General features: G+C 35.9%; 2 protein-coding genes and 1 pseudogene across 2 annotated transcripts; 2 read left to right on the top strand and 1 right to left on the bottom strand.

The window, feature by feature from the left end:
• Positions 1-268: 268 nt before the first annotated feature.
• On the bottom strand, positions 269-3,243 carry LOC136417229 (uncharacterized; annotated as a pseudogene).
• On the top strand, positions 572-2,537 carry LOC136417230 (uncharacterized). Its single transcript, XM_066402810.1, has 2 exons — positions 572-860; positions 1,638-2,537. Exons 1-2 carry the CDS (start codon positions 576-578, stop codon positions 2,454-2,456), a joined length of 1,104 nt encoding a protein of 367 aa, XP_066258907.1. The 5' UTR covers positions 572-575; the 3' UTR covers positions 2,457-2,537.
• Positions 3,244-13,317: 10,074 nt separating the features above from the next.
• LOC136417179 (uncharacterized) lies at positions 13,318-15,399 on the top strand. Its single transcript, XM_066402727.1, has one exon. It carries the CDS (start codon positions 13,318-13,320, stop codon positions 15,397-15,399), a length of 2,082 nt encoding a protein of 693 aa, XP_066258824.1.
• The last annotated feature ends 1,476 nt before the right edge of the window (positions 15,400-16,875 follow it).

The raw sequence follows: 16,875 nt of genomic DNA, 5'->3' as shown, positions 1-16,875 counted from the left end.
GGGACCAAAACGTACAGGGCTGTCCTGGAGCGGGCGAACAGAATGCTCGCGATCAGGGTGGCCTGAGCGTATCAAACGGTCCTGTGTGCGGTGGTGTTGGCACTGGTCAAGATCCCGCTGATCATATTGCGTGTGGAAGAGAGGAGAATGGTGTGGGAAAGAGGAAAAGGTTTCAGAAAAGAGGCCAGAGAATGGGTGATGAATGAATAGGAGAATGAATGGGCTATGTATGATGGGTGGATGAAGTTCCTCGTCCCGAGCATAAAGGCGCGTATTCATCTGAGCACGAACGGGAACGAGGCAAAGCGAGGACGAACGGATGTCTCGTTTGTATTGTATTTTTGTTTCGAATGATAATTGCCGAGGCATCGAACGAGGCATTTATCCATCCGTGCGGAGCGCATACAGTAGTCAACTATTGAGGCAAGATGGAGGAGGTAGACAATGTGGTAGTGGCTAGTGCTGCATTTGTAGTTATAGCTGGATTATTAAAAAAGAGAAAAAAGAAGCGTTGGTGGACAACATCTCTATACAGAAATAGACTTATAGCTAGGGGTCAGTTATTTTTGAATAGCATGGTGGAAGAAGAAAATGGTCATTTTCGAAACTTTGTTAGAATGTCCTCCGTAGACTTTAATTTATTATTGGAATCAATTCGAGATGATATTTCTAGAAATGATACACGATTTCGCAAAGCTGTGACAGCTGAAGAACGATTGGCTATAACACTGAGATATTTAGCAACTGGTGATTCATATACTAGTTTGCAATATCTTTTTAACGTATCGAAACAACTAATTTCAAAAATAATACCAGAAGTGTGCAGGTCGCTAGTGAAGAACTTATCCCAACATGTAAAGGTATTTATTTAAATCCTAAAAAAATCTTTTATACAAACGTTTATTTTATATTAATGATTATTAATTATTAATTAGTATTAACATTAAACGAATATTCATGCGGTGTGTCCCAAATGTCTTGGGGTGATTGTAAAGGTGAGGCAGTGTAAGATGAAGCTGGTGATGGTGAAGAAGAATCATGTGATAAGTCAGAATTGGATCGGGATGCTGAATATTGAGACAAAGTTGAAGCAGTTTGTAGTTCAGTTAGTTGTCGAGTATGTGTTGTAAAAGATATTGGATTTTGTTGAGCATGGGACGCTTGTATTGTAAAAGGTTGACATTGCATTTGCGGTGGTATTGAAAATTGTTGGATGTTCATTTCGGCTTGAAAGAAAAGGTTGTGTATTTGGTGCTGCAGTATTGTACGAGTTCTATTATCATATTTTCGAAGTTTTTCTGCAATATATTCACCAAATAAGGAATTTTCATCTCTTGATTTCCCTTTTACTGTATTCTGTAAAATGTTAAAGGCCTCATTTATGCGAGGATCCTCAGAGCGCTTTCTTTTTGGAGGCACATTCTTAGGAGATACAAATTTGTTTTTGGGCGAGTTGCTCGAATTACCAACAGCATTATTTTCTTTATTTTGATTATCGCTATCAGTGGCTAAAACAAAACAGTCATCGGAATTCCTATTTGAATTGTCTATGGCTTCGTTCGGATCTAAATTTTGTATAGGCTCTTCTTGAGTTATTTCTTCTGCATAATTCTAAAAAGAAAACAAATTTATTTTAGGTACCTTCCACAGCTGAAGAGTGGACAGAAATATCAAAACAGTTTGAAGAAATATGGAACTTTCCACAGTGTATCGGAGCGCTTGATGGAAAACATATTTTATTACAATCGCCAATTCATAGTGGAAGTACATACTATAACTACAAATCAAGCTTTAACATTGTATTAATGGCTCTTGTTGATGCTGATTACAATTTCCTCTACGTTAATATTGGCTGTCAAGGAGGAGTATCTGACGGAGGAGTATTTAAAAACTGTCAGTTATATAAGGACTTGGAAAAAAATAAGTTACATTTTCCGGAATCCTCGTCCTTACCGGGCAGAAATGAAAAGGTTCCATTTGTTTTTGTTGCAGATGAAGCGTTTGCTTTGTCACAAAATATCATGAAACCGTATTCTGGATTACACGTGAAAGGTTCTAAAGAACGAATCTTTAATTACAGATTAAGTAGAGCCAGGAGAGTTGTCGAAAATGCTTTCGGAATAATTTCATCTGTATTTCGAGTATTAAGAAAGCCAATGCTACTCGAACCAGAGAAAGCTGAACTTATTACTATGACTATAATTTGCTTACATAATTTCTTAAGAAAAAGCCATTCATCAAAAAATTTATATGCACCAGAAGGTACATATGACAAGGAAGTAAACGAACAAGTTATTCCTGGCTCTTGGAGAAGTGACTGCGATAATATTACATCTTTAATTCCCTTAAGAAATATTCCACGAAAATCATCGCTATCAACTAATAACATCAGAACTGAATTCGCTGAATATTTCTCTTCAAACGGATCTGTTGTTTGGCAAAATGAATATGCTTAAAATGTATGTTTCTGCCTTTACCTAGATATGATAAAATATTTGTGTTTAAAAAATAATTATTCTCTTGGTCATTAAATTTGAAAAACCATTTCATTTTTTCTAAGTTTATGGTTTCATTAATTATTTAAATTACCGATATTGTTGTGCGAATCTCCTCTGGATCTTCCAGAAACTTTAAAACATCCCAAGCGAACCACTTCGAAATATATATGTCGTTGCGACCTGAAATCATAACTTTAATTCATGCACTATTATCACAATACAATTAACTAACTTACCTTTACCTGTCCCCGTGTTTTGTAGAATACGATTTTTTTCTCTACGTCGAGAGCCGCGGAGACTCTCAATTTTTTTTTTAATACTGCAATGTCTTCATCACAAATTTCGCTGATTTCCCGCCAAGCATCCTCTTTTTTAATAACATTATAATAAAACTTGTCACTTTTTTGCCATAAAATAGGTCGTTTTTCATACTCTTTGATAAAACTTAATGTTTTTTCATTATCCCAACTCATTGTGTTTTATTATTTAAATAAATGATAGTTTATTGGACTTAATTATAAAAATAAATAGCGCAGAGGCAAAACGAAGCATTCGAAATGTACAAATGCCGTCTACACTTAACCAAACTTTTCTTTGAAGTACCGACTTGCATCGGATGGGATTCGAACTGCCTCAGATCGTTCGTCGCACAACCGAATGTAGTTTGCCGCGCCTCGATACCACGTCCACATACGTATGATCATACGTCCTCGCTTTGCCTCGTTCCCGTTCGTGCTCAGATGAATACGCGCCTTAAGACGATGGGTCGAATGTGAATGGACGAGAACCGGGTATGAACTGACGCAGGTATTTACTGGACACAGTGTGTTCGGGAAATACCTGCACAGAATTGATGTTGAAGAGAGTGACGGCTGCTGGTTCTGCGAGGAGCCGGGAGTCGCGGATACCCCAAAGCACACACTTTGGGGATGTCCGGAGTGGGAGGCTGAGCGAACCAAGGCTAGGGAGGCTGGACTCAACTTGGACCGAGGGACGATTGGCAGCGAACTTGTGGAAAATGATAGTAAGTGGAGAGCATTTGAATGTATGGTATATAAGATTATGTCCAGGAAGAATGAAAGAGAGCGCATCAGGAGAAAGAGTTTGGAGGAGCGAAATGCCGATTGAACGATCAGGCACCCTGAAGGAATGCTGACCAGGCGATACCGGGGCCATAAGAAGAGAGGAGGTGGTTTTAGTGGGTAGGCGGGCGACGTAATGGTCGGTCGACTCCCACACTACCTGGCCGCAGGACTACCAGACCGGGTGTCTTTTGAAGATTTCCACCTCCTCGGGCAAAAAAAAAACTGTCTGAATGGAAGAACGAGCCCTTTCTTTAATGTATTCCCATTTGTACTTGCAATAATTTCTCAAAATTTGTTTGGTTAGTGTCCTAGGTAATTACGATTGTAATGCAAACTCTGTAGCATTTGAACTATATTGACATATTGCTTTAACGTATAGATCCTTTAGAGAATCCATCTACTAAAATAATAAAGTAATAATAAAGTGATACTAACAATAACAAGACTTGAATTAAAAACTTCTATAACAACATTGCACGCGTAGTTGGTATTTAGCATAGTTTTCTAGTATAAACCGATATGAGAATTTTTGCACTTAGAGCCGGATTTACTTAACTTTATGAAGCAATTAATTTTTTATAAATATATTCAAAGAGTACTTCAATATTTCGACTGCTAAAATTACATGATTTAAAGGCAAGATTATCATAATTGTCTTTTCTAGGTCTTAGTTTGGGAATCTGACTAGTGTTATTGTTTTCTAGATTGAAAATTTGTGTCAAATCTGTAAAGTATTGTTTTAAAAACTCTAATTTTATCTGTCCTTTCACAAATATTAAATCAATATCCTTTAGATTATTTTCTAAAATGTTGTCAATTTGTTCATATTCAACATTCTCTGAATTAAAGGGAATGCAATGAACGTAGTTATAGAGATATATGGCCGTTTTCCGATCATTTGCATATAAACTAGAATATTTGATTGGAGATTTAAATAAAAAGGGTTTTAAACGTTTACCATCATAAATGGGAAGTTCGTTTACGGTAAACTTTTTGTTAATGATATAACCTTGCATATCCAATACGGCAAACTTTATTTTATATTCAAACTTTTATATTACAAATAGTTCTAAAAAGAAATAATGGATTAATTAAGTTATCTTAGCTTAGCACCCTCTCCTAGACAAATGTAGGTTAGGTTTCCAAATCAGTATCTAATAATAGAATTTATATAAAATTTTCTTTTCGCTAACTGGATAAATATAACTGCTACTTACTTTGTATATGTATGACTATCACTCCAGTATTAATGTTCTGAATAGAAAAAGCAACAATATATTAATTAAGATATCTTAGCTTAACACCCTTTTCTAGACAAATTCACATAAAAATTCTCTTTTCGCTAACTGAAAATAACTGCTTATTTTGTATATTTATGACTATCATTGCAGTATTAAAGTTCTACACTGAAAATGAGCATATTTATACTCCACGTCATTTTTGCTGCTAGATTTAATTATTTAATATTTGAACTTTAAGAAAATGAACTTGATTTTACATTAAAAAGGAAAAACTAAAGAAATGCTATTACCATTCAATAATAATCTTAATAAAATATTCAGAACGTGATTGATTTGTTATTGCATCTTAATTAAAAATGCAAATTTATACTAACGAACTTAGATTGAATTTGATAAATTGTTTTTCATTTTTAAGTCTTTAAATGTTCAAAACCATACTTATATTTTTAATTGTTCTAACTTTAGGAAAGTAGATTTCTTGATAGAATATTCTCTAATCCAACGTTTAATATTTCGTAGGTTTTCTAGAAAGGTTTCTATTCTTTCAAGTTTAGTTGTTAGTTCGACTTGAGATATCTTTATAAACAACCTTTCAACTGAATACTCTGTTTTTTCTAACGCGTAATATACAGGGTGTTTCAAAGTTTAACAGAAATAATTGAGGATTATGTAGAAGTGATTAAAATATGACGATTTACTTGTTAAAACCATATTCACAAACTTTTTGTTACTGAGATACAGGGTGTTAAAGTCTTCGTAAAAAAATCGAAATTTATTAATAGCTTTCAAATTTCTACAGGTATTACAATGAAACTTTGCTAGCACTTTGGGTGTTCAATAGTTCATATTTTGCTGTAAAAACATTAACATTAGATTCACCAGTGGCGTGCAGTCCAGCACCAATTGGAATATTTTTCAATAAAAAATTGGTACGCCAATAATTTTTCTGAAATTCAAAATTATTTTTAGAATTCTCGTTTAATTTAAAAGAGAAAAGTTCACTAAACTTTTTTTCCTCCGATATGTTGCTTTTCAGTAAAAAAATAAAAACCGTTTACGTGCACGCCATTTAATAGTTTTTTTCAACACTTCTAAAATATGAACACATTTACGAGTTGGAAAATTAAAAATTATTTATTGCTAATAGAATTAATAGTAACAAATAAAAATAAACTATTATAACAAGTGCTCAAAATGAAGACCACCTTCCTGAATACACATTTCACATCTTCTTCGCAATGAATTAATAGAGGCTGATATTATTTGATTGTTGTTCCTCAACTCTGTACATGTCGTCTCTATTCTTAAAATGAACTGAGGTTTATCGTTAATTTCTTCTGCATACACGTATTCTTTCAAATAACCCCAGACGAAATTATCCAAAGTCTGGAGACTTGGCTGGCCAAGAAACTGGACTTTGTCCAGGGACATAACCGTAATTCTCATAATTGCCTAAGCGCCCTATCCAACGACCTGGATAATTAAGATTCAGCCATTCTCTGACTCTATGTCCAAAGCGACAAGGAGCACCATCTACTTGAATCCAACTGTTTAACCTTATAAACAGTGGAATATGTTCCAATTGTTCATATAAATTGTTATTAAGAAAGTCGTAAAAAGCTTGAACATTTATCCTCTCCGGAAGAAACACAGGTCCGCAAAGATGACCACCAATTACACCTAACCAAACGTTAACTTTAAATTCATGTTGGAAAGTTCGACGACGGATTAAATGAGGGTTTTCGTGTGCCCAAGTATGGCAATTATGAAATTAATTACACCCCTTCTAGTAAAAGTAGGTTCATCCATCCATAGGATATTTCTAAAAAATTCAGGGTTTAACTCCAAACTGTTTATAATCCATTGTGCAAAATAGCAATTGTCTTTCGGCATCACCAGGAATTAAATTTTGTACAGGTTGAAAATTGTATGCTTTTCGGCGGTCCTTCTTTAAAATCCTCCAGATTTTTGATGAACTAACTTGAAGTTGTAGAGCTGCTTTCCTAGTACTTAAATTAGGATTATTGTCAAAAGCTCTTAAAATTTCTCGTCTGTTAATTTCTATTCTTCTATCTTCATTTCTTTCTAAAGCATTCAAATTGCGCCGAAAGCGCACATGTATGTCAGAAGTTCCCTAACTCGTAGAGAAACAAAAACACAAGTTTAGGCGGTACTTCTTTATTTCTCTAGAATCGGGAATCGAATGAATCCCTTTTTGATGCGTGAGAGTCACCCCAGGTGCATCTGCTTTTCTTCCAAAAGCCTGTCACCATACTTCCCACATTCTTCCCACACTTACATCCCTTAATCATCTTATTTGCACCTCCGTATGTTTTTAGGCGAGATGATAAACAGACCTTTATCTTTTACCACGAATGATCTATTCTGACTAGTACAAGTTTAGTCCATTTCTAATTTACAATGGGGCACCAGTAGGTGCCTGTGACATTCCGCACATGTCCAAGGATAGGTTACAATATTATGGGACAACATGTTTTTTGCATTTACATTGAATAGGTTGATAAGTAACCCCATATGGCTTTCTTTATGAAAGCTCACATGTATTTTAATAAAAACATGATTTGGTTTACGTCTATCTCGATATCGTCTACGATATTCACGGGCAGCCGCAAGAGCATTACCATTGCAATACCCATAGATGAAATGTATATCTGCATACTCTTCGTTACAGAACAATCGCGGCATAATTAGTTCTAATTTTCAATATTTTAAAGCTTCAAAATATTAGAAAGTTTCTATATTTTTTTATTATAAACAGTTTGGAGTTAAACCCTGAATTTTTTAGAAATATCCTATGGATGGATGAACCTACTTTTACTAGAAGGGGTGTAATTAATTTCATAATTGCCATACTTGGGCACACGAAAACCCTCATTTAATCTGTCGTCGAACTTTCCAACATGAATTTAAAGTTAACGTTTGGTTAGGTGTAATTGGTGGTCATCTTTGCGGATCTGTGTTTCTTCCGGAGAGGATAAATGCTCAAGATTTTTACGACTTTCTTAATAACAATTTATATGAACAATTGGAACATATTTCACTGTTTATAAGGTTAAACAGTTGGATTCAAGTAGATGGTGCTCCTTGTCGCTTTGGACATAGAGTCAGAGAATGGCTGAATCTTAATTATCCAGGTCGTTGGATAGGGCGCTTAGGCAATTATGAGAATTACGGTTATGTCCCTGGACAAAGTCCAGCTTCTTGGCCAGCCAAGTCTCCAGACTTTGGATAATTTCGTCTGGGGTTATTTGAAAGAACACGTGTATGCAGAAGAAATTAACGATAAACCTCAGTTCATTTTAAGAATAGAGACGGCATGTACAGAGTTGAGGAACAACAACCAAATAATATCAGCCTCTATTAATTCATTGCGAAGAAGATGTGAAATGTATATTCAGGAAGGTGGTCTTCATTTTGAGCACTTGTTACAATAGTTTATTTTTATTTGTTACTATTAATTCTATTAGCAATAAATAATTTTTAATTTTCCAACTCGTAAATGTGTTCATATTTTAGAAGTGTTGAAAAAAACTATTAAATGGCGTGCACGTAAACGGTTTTTATTTTTTTACTGAAAAGCAACACATCGGAAGAAAAAAAGTTAAGTGAACTTTTCTCTTTTAAATTAAACGAGAATTCTAAAAATAATTTTGAATTTCAGAAAAATTATTGGCGTACCAATTTTTTATTGAAAAATATTCCAATTGGTGCTAGACTGCACGCCACTGGTGAATCTAATGTTAATGTTTTTACAGCAAAATATGAATTATTGAACACCCAAAGTGCTAGCAAAGTTTCATTGTAATACCTGTAGAGATTTGAAAGCTATTAATAAATTTCGATTTTTTTACGAAGACTTTAACACCCTGTATCTCAGTAACAAAAAGTTTGTGAATATGGTTTTAACAAGTAAATCGTCATATTTTAATCACGTCTTCATGATCCTCAATTATTTCTGTTAAATTTTGAAATACCCTGTATATACGACCCGATTATTCAAAATTAAGTATTCTATATTTGTCAGGTTTTCAAACATTAAGGTGGTTTCAGGGATGACTGGTATGGGTAATTTATCTGGTCCCAAATTTTTTTCCAGTTTGCCTAATTCAAGGAATAATTCTTCTGACTTAATTAAACTTGAATGCATAAATCCTATTCTTGCAAAGACCAAGGAATTTTCTATGTCTTGCAATATTGCGTAAATTATCTCGTACAAGTTAGTTATTTCACTTACGATTTCCTTGAGGAAAATACAAACTTTATCGTTTCCTTTTGTTAGTACATAAAGTGATATCTCGTTTAATTTGTCCTCAATTAGTTTAAATTTCGTTACCTCATCTTCTCAACTGTTTCTGTAACGTTTCTTGCTTTATAATACAATTTGTTCATCTGACCCTTAATTAAACTTCAGTCGTAATAATGAAGCATTATGTGATAGTTCCTTACAATTTTGGCACGACCCAGTCTTAGTGGTAGAACTCCGGGATTGTTATTTACTTCGTTGACCTCTATCGAAGTTCCCCATGTGACATAGGTTAGGCAGAAAGAATAAATTTTCCTCCGAATCAACGTATGTACAATCGTCTATGGAACTAATTTAATTATGATTAGTTTAGTTATTAATACTATATTTTCTTCGTAATAGCCGCTTTAAGTTATCCGTATGGATCTTTTCCTCATTTGCTGTTCTAACTGTCTTTCTAGCTTGATTGATAGATTTTATAGTCGTTGGCTCCTTGAATGGGTCACCCAATTTTTATCTGTCTCTTTTTTTTACATATCTCTGCTCATTTTCCTCGAAAATGGTGGGTCGGTCCTCGTCCTTATTGCGAGGCTCAATGATTTTCTGTTTTAATTCGGTTTGGCTCTCGTTTAATTTAGAATAAAGGATTTTGGAACGTTCGCGGTGGTCGTTGACATAGTTAGTCATTAAAACCTCGCTAATACCCATATCAAAGGGATCCTTGTCGCTTATGTGTCCATGTACGATTTCTATCGGCTTAAACTTCATGGATGAGTGAATAGTGTAATCGTAGGTCAATATGGCATACTTCAGCTTCTTTGCAATAGGTACCTCTCCGCATCCCTGATTATTCAGGAGCCTGACATGTTCCGTTTAGGTAGAGGACAATCTCTCTACCATTCCGTTCAATTGAGGGTGGTCAGGTGAACAGAAATGAGCCCTTACTTTATGAGCCTGGAGCAGTTTCGTTACTACGATGTTTTTAAACTCGATCCCATTATCCGTTACGACTTGTTTCGGAGTTCCATGGTGTGTAAAGAATAAAATTAAGTTATCAGCTATATCCATGGTGTTCAGGGAGTTCAGAGGATAGATCTGGGCGTACTTAGAAAAGTTGTCTATTATAGTTAGGAATTTTTGTTTTTCCAAGGTGTATATATATGTATATCCAGGTGGATTATTTCGAAAGGTTTTGTTGCCGTTGGGGTTATGTTTAGTTTCATTTTCACCGGGTTTCTTTCGTATTTACTTCATTAACAAATTTTGCAATGATTAATGTAGCTTTGTATAGTCAATTTTAAATTAGGCCTATAATAATTATTTTTTTATCCTCTGCTCGATTTCTTCAATCCCCCTGTGGTTAGTCTTCCCCTCATGATATGCCTTAATGTCTTCTTGTATTTCGTCATTATCTATTACATCAACTAACTTTACTGTCCATTTCCTGAACTTCAACGACGGCCATGTGAAGTTTTTCCGTACTATCTCACAAAATTTAGGATATATGTCAGGGTTTTCGAAATAGATCGAATACAATTTTTCCGGGGCTATATTTTCTTTGATAAACTTCATCACATCATATTCCTTATTATCCCTTGAGGCTTGTAGGATATATCGCTTTTTTTCCAAAAAGGGTGATTAATTTCGGTTTTGCTGGTAAATGAAATACCCACGATATAAAAATCTGGTTGGCTCCATAGTTAACTGCTCCTTCCATGATCGGTACTCCTACTATTGGGTCTTGTTATTCATTAGTATGAGCCGTCTCTACTTCAATATTATCGTTAAGAATCTCATTCTGTTCAAAATCTGGGTTCGCAATCACCAATAGCTGGTCATTCGAGGATCCGGCTTCCCTATCGGTTCCTTCCTGTAATGACTAATTGAACTGTTCCATATATTTAACTAATTCGGAGAATCCTCTGATTTCTTTCGTGTGAATTTTGATCCGACTTAATGCGTCTGCGTTTGTATTGCTCTTCCCTTTTTTGTATACAATGTCGTAGTCGTACTCCTCTAATCTTATTCTCCATCTTAGTATTTTCGATCAAGGATCATTCAAGTTAAATAATCACTGTAATGGTTTGTGATCTGTGATGATGTTAAATTTTCTTCTGAATAAGTACGGCTTGAAATATTTAGTTGCCCAGATAAGGCAAAGGCATTCTTTCTCTATTGTCGAATATTTTTGTTCAGAGTGGTTCAATGTCCTGGATGCGTAGGCCATGGACAGGTCCTGTCCGATCGGTCCTTGTGACAGGACCGCTATATACATACAGGGTCATTCACGATGAGTGTCCTATTAAAAATTTACGGGGTTGTAATATAGCTAGAGATCTGAAATTTTGGATACCAATGTAATGGAGTTTGATCTATTCAATTAAAATGTTGGTATCATTGCGACGTTGCCAGATGTATGTGTAACTGAACACAACTTTGTTATTTTCAATGGCACAGTCAGTATTTTATTAGATTTTAGAATTTCTCAGAAGATTTAAACCTCAGTTTATGCACCATATGTCATAGCTATGATAAACCGTTTTCAAAATAAACATTTTTTTTTGGCTGATTTGGCAACAAATGGCTCTAAATTGAAAAGCATATATCTTTTTAATTATCATACCTAGAACACTGACATTTGAGCTACAGACTCTTATTAGTTATCTTTATTTTGTAGCATTATAAATTTTTTGTATTTACATACAGGGTGTGAAAAAATTAATGCGATATCGGAACGATATAAATGTGAGTGTTAAATCATAATCTTAAATAGAACACCCTATATTTTTGGATGGCGTATGAAAGAACAATAAATTCTCTATCGAAAATTATCATACATCGATACAGTTATTTTCAGTCGTTTTTGAGATATTTGCAAAAATTAGAATCTTTGAGAGTAAAAGGTACCACTTATTAGTTGATTTCATTAGGAGGAGGCTATGGGTTACTATGGAAGCATTATAAATAAGCAATTGATTTTTTGCAATATTCTCCATATTATTAATTAAGCATTAGATTAGAAATTTCTTGAGATTAGAAATGGTTTTTGAATATTCAAATAGAGATATATGTAGGATTCTTAAGTCGAGGCACAATCGGAAGTCGTTGAATTGTAAATAGTGATAGTACTCTAATACTTTTAATTAGATTAGGTCTTAATTTAAGATGAAAGAATTGTGAAGGGGCTGATGTTGCCCCTATAAGACGCCTATGTATGTCGCAACCTGGTTAGGAGTATTTTCGTCATTTAAGAGGGTTTCGCTATCATTATCTTCATGCAATTCGGCTGTTTTATGACTAACGTCTAGCCACCCTGTGTCGGTACTCGTGGGAAAGGATAGCCGCCCTTTGTCGGCGTGGATGAGACGCGCGGCCGCGCTTTGTCGGCATTTCGGGAAATGTACCGACAAAGCGTTATCAGTACCATGGTAACGACTCAGGTGGTGTCGTAAGTCAGTAATTGCTTTCTAGCCAGGGTACGACACTGTTTTAATTCCCTTTAGTTGAGTATTTAAGAGCGCCCCGAATCGAGAGGGTTCTCTTTCTTTTCGAGTGGCTCACCAGAACTGTTATCCTACATTTGAATCCGTTATTATTCAATAAACCCTATTTTTCAAAATAAAAACCCTAGACAACTATAGAAAAACCTACATTTTGGGGGCTCGTCCGGGATAAGAAGTAAAAGTGATAATAGTGAGCAAGAAGAAACATCAGATGGGATCCAGGAACTGGTGAAAGAGCGAAACGACGAAATCGAGTGTCTACATACCAAGGGGTGCGATTGGGCAATTACGACGACGGCGACGAAGAAGAACCAAGCTGTTGACTCCAGAATTGAGGGTGACGACGACGACGCTTAACGACGGAATCTAGTGTCTACACACCAGGAGGTACGATTGGGCAATTACGACGACGACGACGACGACGAGGTGCCAAGGTGCCAAGCTGTTAACTCCAAGATTGAGGGGGTGACCACGACGAAGCTAGTCACTGATTGAGGCCACATAGACGATAACAGTTTGCGCAGTAAGTGAGGCGTAGAGTAGAAAAGTATATTTTTATATTTTTAGATTGCAATTTTATGTTAGTAGATTTAAGTGTTGTTGTAACTTCTGATTGCGTCTCGACTTCACTAACAAATAATCGTTTGCAATTAATTCGACGTAAGTAGCAGAGTGCTGTATATCATTTCTGAATAATCAAGCAGATATTTACTTTTACCCCTAATTATGGCTACTTTGGGAGATATCGAGAAAATTTTACAAAATATAAAAAATTCTAAACTAAAAGCGGTTCAAGCGTTGCATGTTGCTGCGTACGGCGAAGAAGGGCGGCCACGGCTAACTAGAAGAAATCTGAAGAAATTTCTCGGTTTTAAATTGGACAGAGAATCAAGTGAATACCGAGCAAAAGTAGGCGAAATTACGAATAATTTAAATTCAAGCGATTTGACGGCCATTTGCCACATTCTAAACCTGGATTATGCGGGGCAACGAGAAGATATTTTGGATCGGGTATGTTCTTTCCTGAACGACTTGTCAGTAAGCGACGATATCATTGACGAACAGGAGGATCTTGAGACAGAAGACGAAGCTGTCGAGGACCGAAGGTACACTGATGAATCAGAAAATGAGGACAGAACCGACGAAGAGGATTCACCTCGTTTGCAATCCAGTGCCAGAGCGAAGGCAAGGAGGAACAATTCGTTCGCCTTAACTTTCCGAGACATGGAAGACAGTATTAGACCGTTTGACGGCAAAGACGACTACCCTATAGAGAAGTGGATTCAAGACTTTGAAGAAATCTCCGAGATTACGGGCTGGAATGACCTACAGAAATTAATATTTGCGAAGAAGTCATTGACGGGCCTAGCGAAGCTATTCGTTCAGTCAGAAAAGGGTATTAAATCCTGGAACACACTTAAAAAGAAACTCACCGAAGAGTTCGAGGTAAAAATTAGCAGTGCTCAAGTACATAAACAGCTGATGTCGAGGAAAAAAAGATACTCTGAAACCGTGCAAGAATATGTGCTGGTTATGCGAGAGATAGGAAGCCGAGCGATGCTAGAAGCAGAAGTCATAATACAATACATTATTGATGGAATTCAGGACGATACATCCAACAAAATTGTACTGTATGGAGCAAGAAGTTTTGCCGAACTTAAGGATAAAGTCAAGCTATATGAGCAAATTAGAACAAAGAAATATACGCATAGCTCAGAAAAATCCGGTTTGACAAGACGAAAAAATGAAGAGAAAGAAGTAAAAAAAGAAGAGCATCATGATCGAAAAGGGAAACCCACAAATTGTTTCAATTGTGGACTTAGAGGACATAAATCCAGTGGATGTCCAGACAGAACCAAGGGTATTAAATGTTACAATTGTGATGATTTTGGACATGTATCTGCCAAGTGCCCAAAGAGAAAGACCATTACAAATGAACATCATACATCCGCCAACGTTTGCACCATGGAAGCTGTGCCAAAGAATTCAGTTAAAGTGCAAATTGATAATGTACAACTGACGGCATTATTAGACACAGGAAGTGATATAACTGCGATAAGGAGTGATGTCTACAATGATTATTTTAGGCACATAACCTTAACGCGAAACGAAATAACTATACAGGGAATAGGTCCCAGCAGGGTGAAGACGGAAGGATTCTTTCAAAAGACAGTAAGGATTAATGACGAAGACATATCCTTAACGTTTCACGTAATACCCACATGTGCCTCAAAGTTCAAGGCCATTGTCGGTAACGACCTATTGAAATCAGCAGATATAAGCATTGGGGAAGGAGGCATCATCATATACAAAAAGAGTCCCGAAAATTTCCTGATGGAAATAAAGATAGCCGACGAGGTGGAACAAGAAGAAATACAGGTGAATCATATACCGAACCTAGATTGTCGGAGTAAAGTAAGAAACATGATGGAAAATTACTCGCCGAAACAGATAAAGGATGTAGATATTACTATGAAGTTGATCTTGAAGGATGAAGAGCCGGTGTACCAACACCCAAGAAGACTTTCACCCAACGAAAAAGCTGTAGTAGAGGAACAAATACAGGAATGGTTAGAAGAAGGCATTATAAGACCTAGCTATTCAGAGTTTGCAAGCCCTATAGTGTTGGTGAAAAAGAAGGATGGCAGTACAAGGATTTGCTGTGACTACCGCAAAATCAACAGAAAAATAATCAGAGATCGTTTTCCACTTCCATTGATCGAAGATGTACTGGATAGGTTGCAAGGAGCTAAATACTTCAGTACAATAGACTTATGGTTTCTTCCATGTTCGAGTAGACGAGGCTAGCCAAAAATATACCTCATTTGTGACTCATAACGGACAGTTCGAGTTCTTAAGGTGTCCTTTCGGCTTATGCAATAGTCCGGCGACCTTTCAGAGATTCATCTGTCATATTTTTCGTGATTTAACCGCGAAACACATTGCGCTGTATTATATGGACGACATAATAATACTAAGCAGCACTTTAGAGGAAGGAGTAAAACGCTTAGAGCTGGTTTTGCAAATAGCTAGAGACTATGGGCTTGACATAAAGAAGAATAAATGTCAATTCCTTAAGGAACGAGTTGAATTTCTAGGCTATATAATTGAAGATGGTAAAGTACAACCTTCCTAAGAGAAAGCAATAGCTATTAAGAAATTTCCGGAACCAACGACCTTTAAGCAAATACAATCTTTTCTGGGCTTGACTGGATATTTCCGAAAATTCATTGCCTCGTATGCCCTAATCGCGAAGCCATTGAGCGATTTGTTGAAGGGGAATAAAGAACTGGTGTTTGGTACAGAGCAAAGGCGAGCTTTCGAATTGCTAAAAGAATTGCTTACTAGCGAACCAGTCCTTTACATTTATAGGCAAGATAGAGAGACCGAATTACATACTGATGCAAGTCAGGACGGTTATGGCGCTTGTCTGATGCAAAAATCCAGTGACGACAATAAATTCCATCCAGTGTACTATATGAGTAAGAAAACAACACCTGCAGAAGAACGATATCACAGCTACGAGCTAGAGGTACTAGCAGTGATACAGGCCGTAAAAAAATTTAGAGTTTACCTTCTAGGCATTAATTTCAAGATAATCACCGACTGCTCTGCCTTCCAAAAAACAATGGACAAAAAAGATTTAACTACGAGGGTAGCCCGATGGGCCTTACTGTTGGAAGAATACTCGTATGTTATAGAGCATAGGAGTGGCAGTCGAATGGCTCATGTGGACGCCCTGAGCAGATATCCGATGATGATGTCGATAAGTGTGGCTAATGATAAAGATGGAATTCTACAACGTTTAAAAATAGCTCAAGAGAGCGATGAATTCATCCAGACAATTAAGAAGGTTACGAGTACCGAGAGTTATCAAGATTATTTTCTAAAGAATGGCATTGTATACAAGTACGATGACGGTTTGGAGCTGATTGTAGTGCCGAAATTAATGCAGCACGAGATTATAAGATTAGTGGAAAGAATCAACACAGCATTTATACAAATGAAGCAAAATATTTCATTAGGAGTTACTACAACTCAAATGCAAACACGAGCACGCAAGTGTATAAGAAATAGAGGGTCACATTTTGAAAACGAAAGATAATTAATTATACTATTCTCTATGATCAGCTTTCTTATTAAGTTCATAATTGTAAAGTTGACACTCATAATTATTTCTTTTTTACATTGTAGTTTTAAATTCGTTTTTAAAATAATTAAAATAAATATTTAGTTTTTGAATCCTCTGGTATTTTAATAAGTCATGTATTTTCTAAAGATTTG

The sequence above is a fragment of the Euwallacea similis genome, chromosome 27, assembly GCF_039881205.1.
Source record: "Euwallacea similis isolate ESF13 chromosome 27, ESF131.1, whole genome shotgun sequence".
Classification (NCBI taxonomy): domain Eukaryota; kingdom Metazoa; phylum Arthropoda; class Insecta; order Coleoptera; family Curculionidae; genus Euwallacea; species Euwallacea similis.
This window is presented reverse-complemented; position numbering and strand designations above follow the sequence as displayed.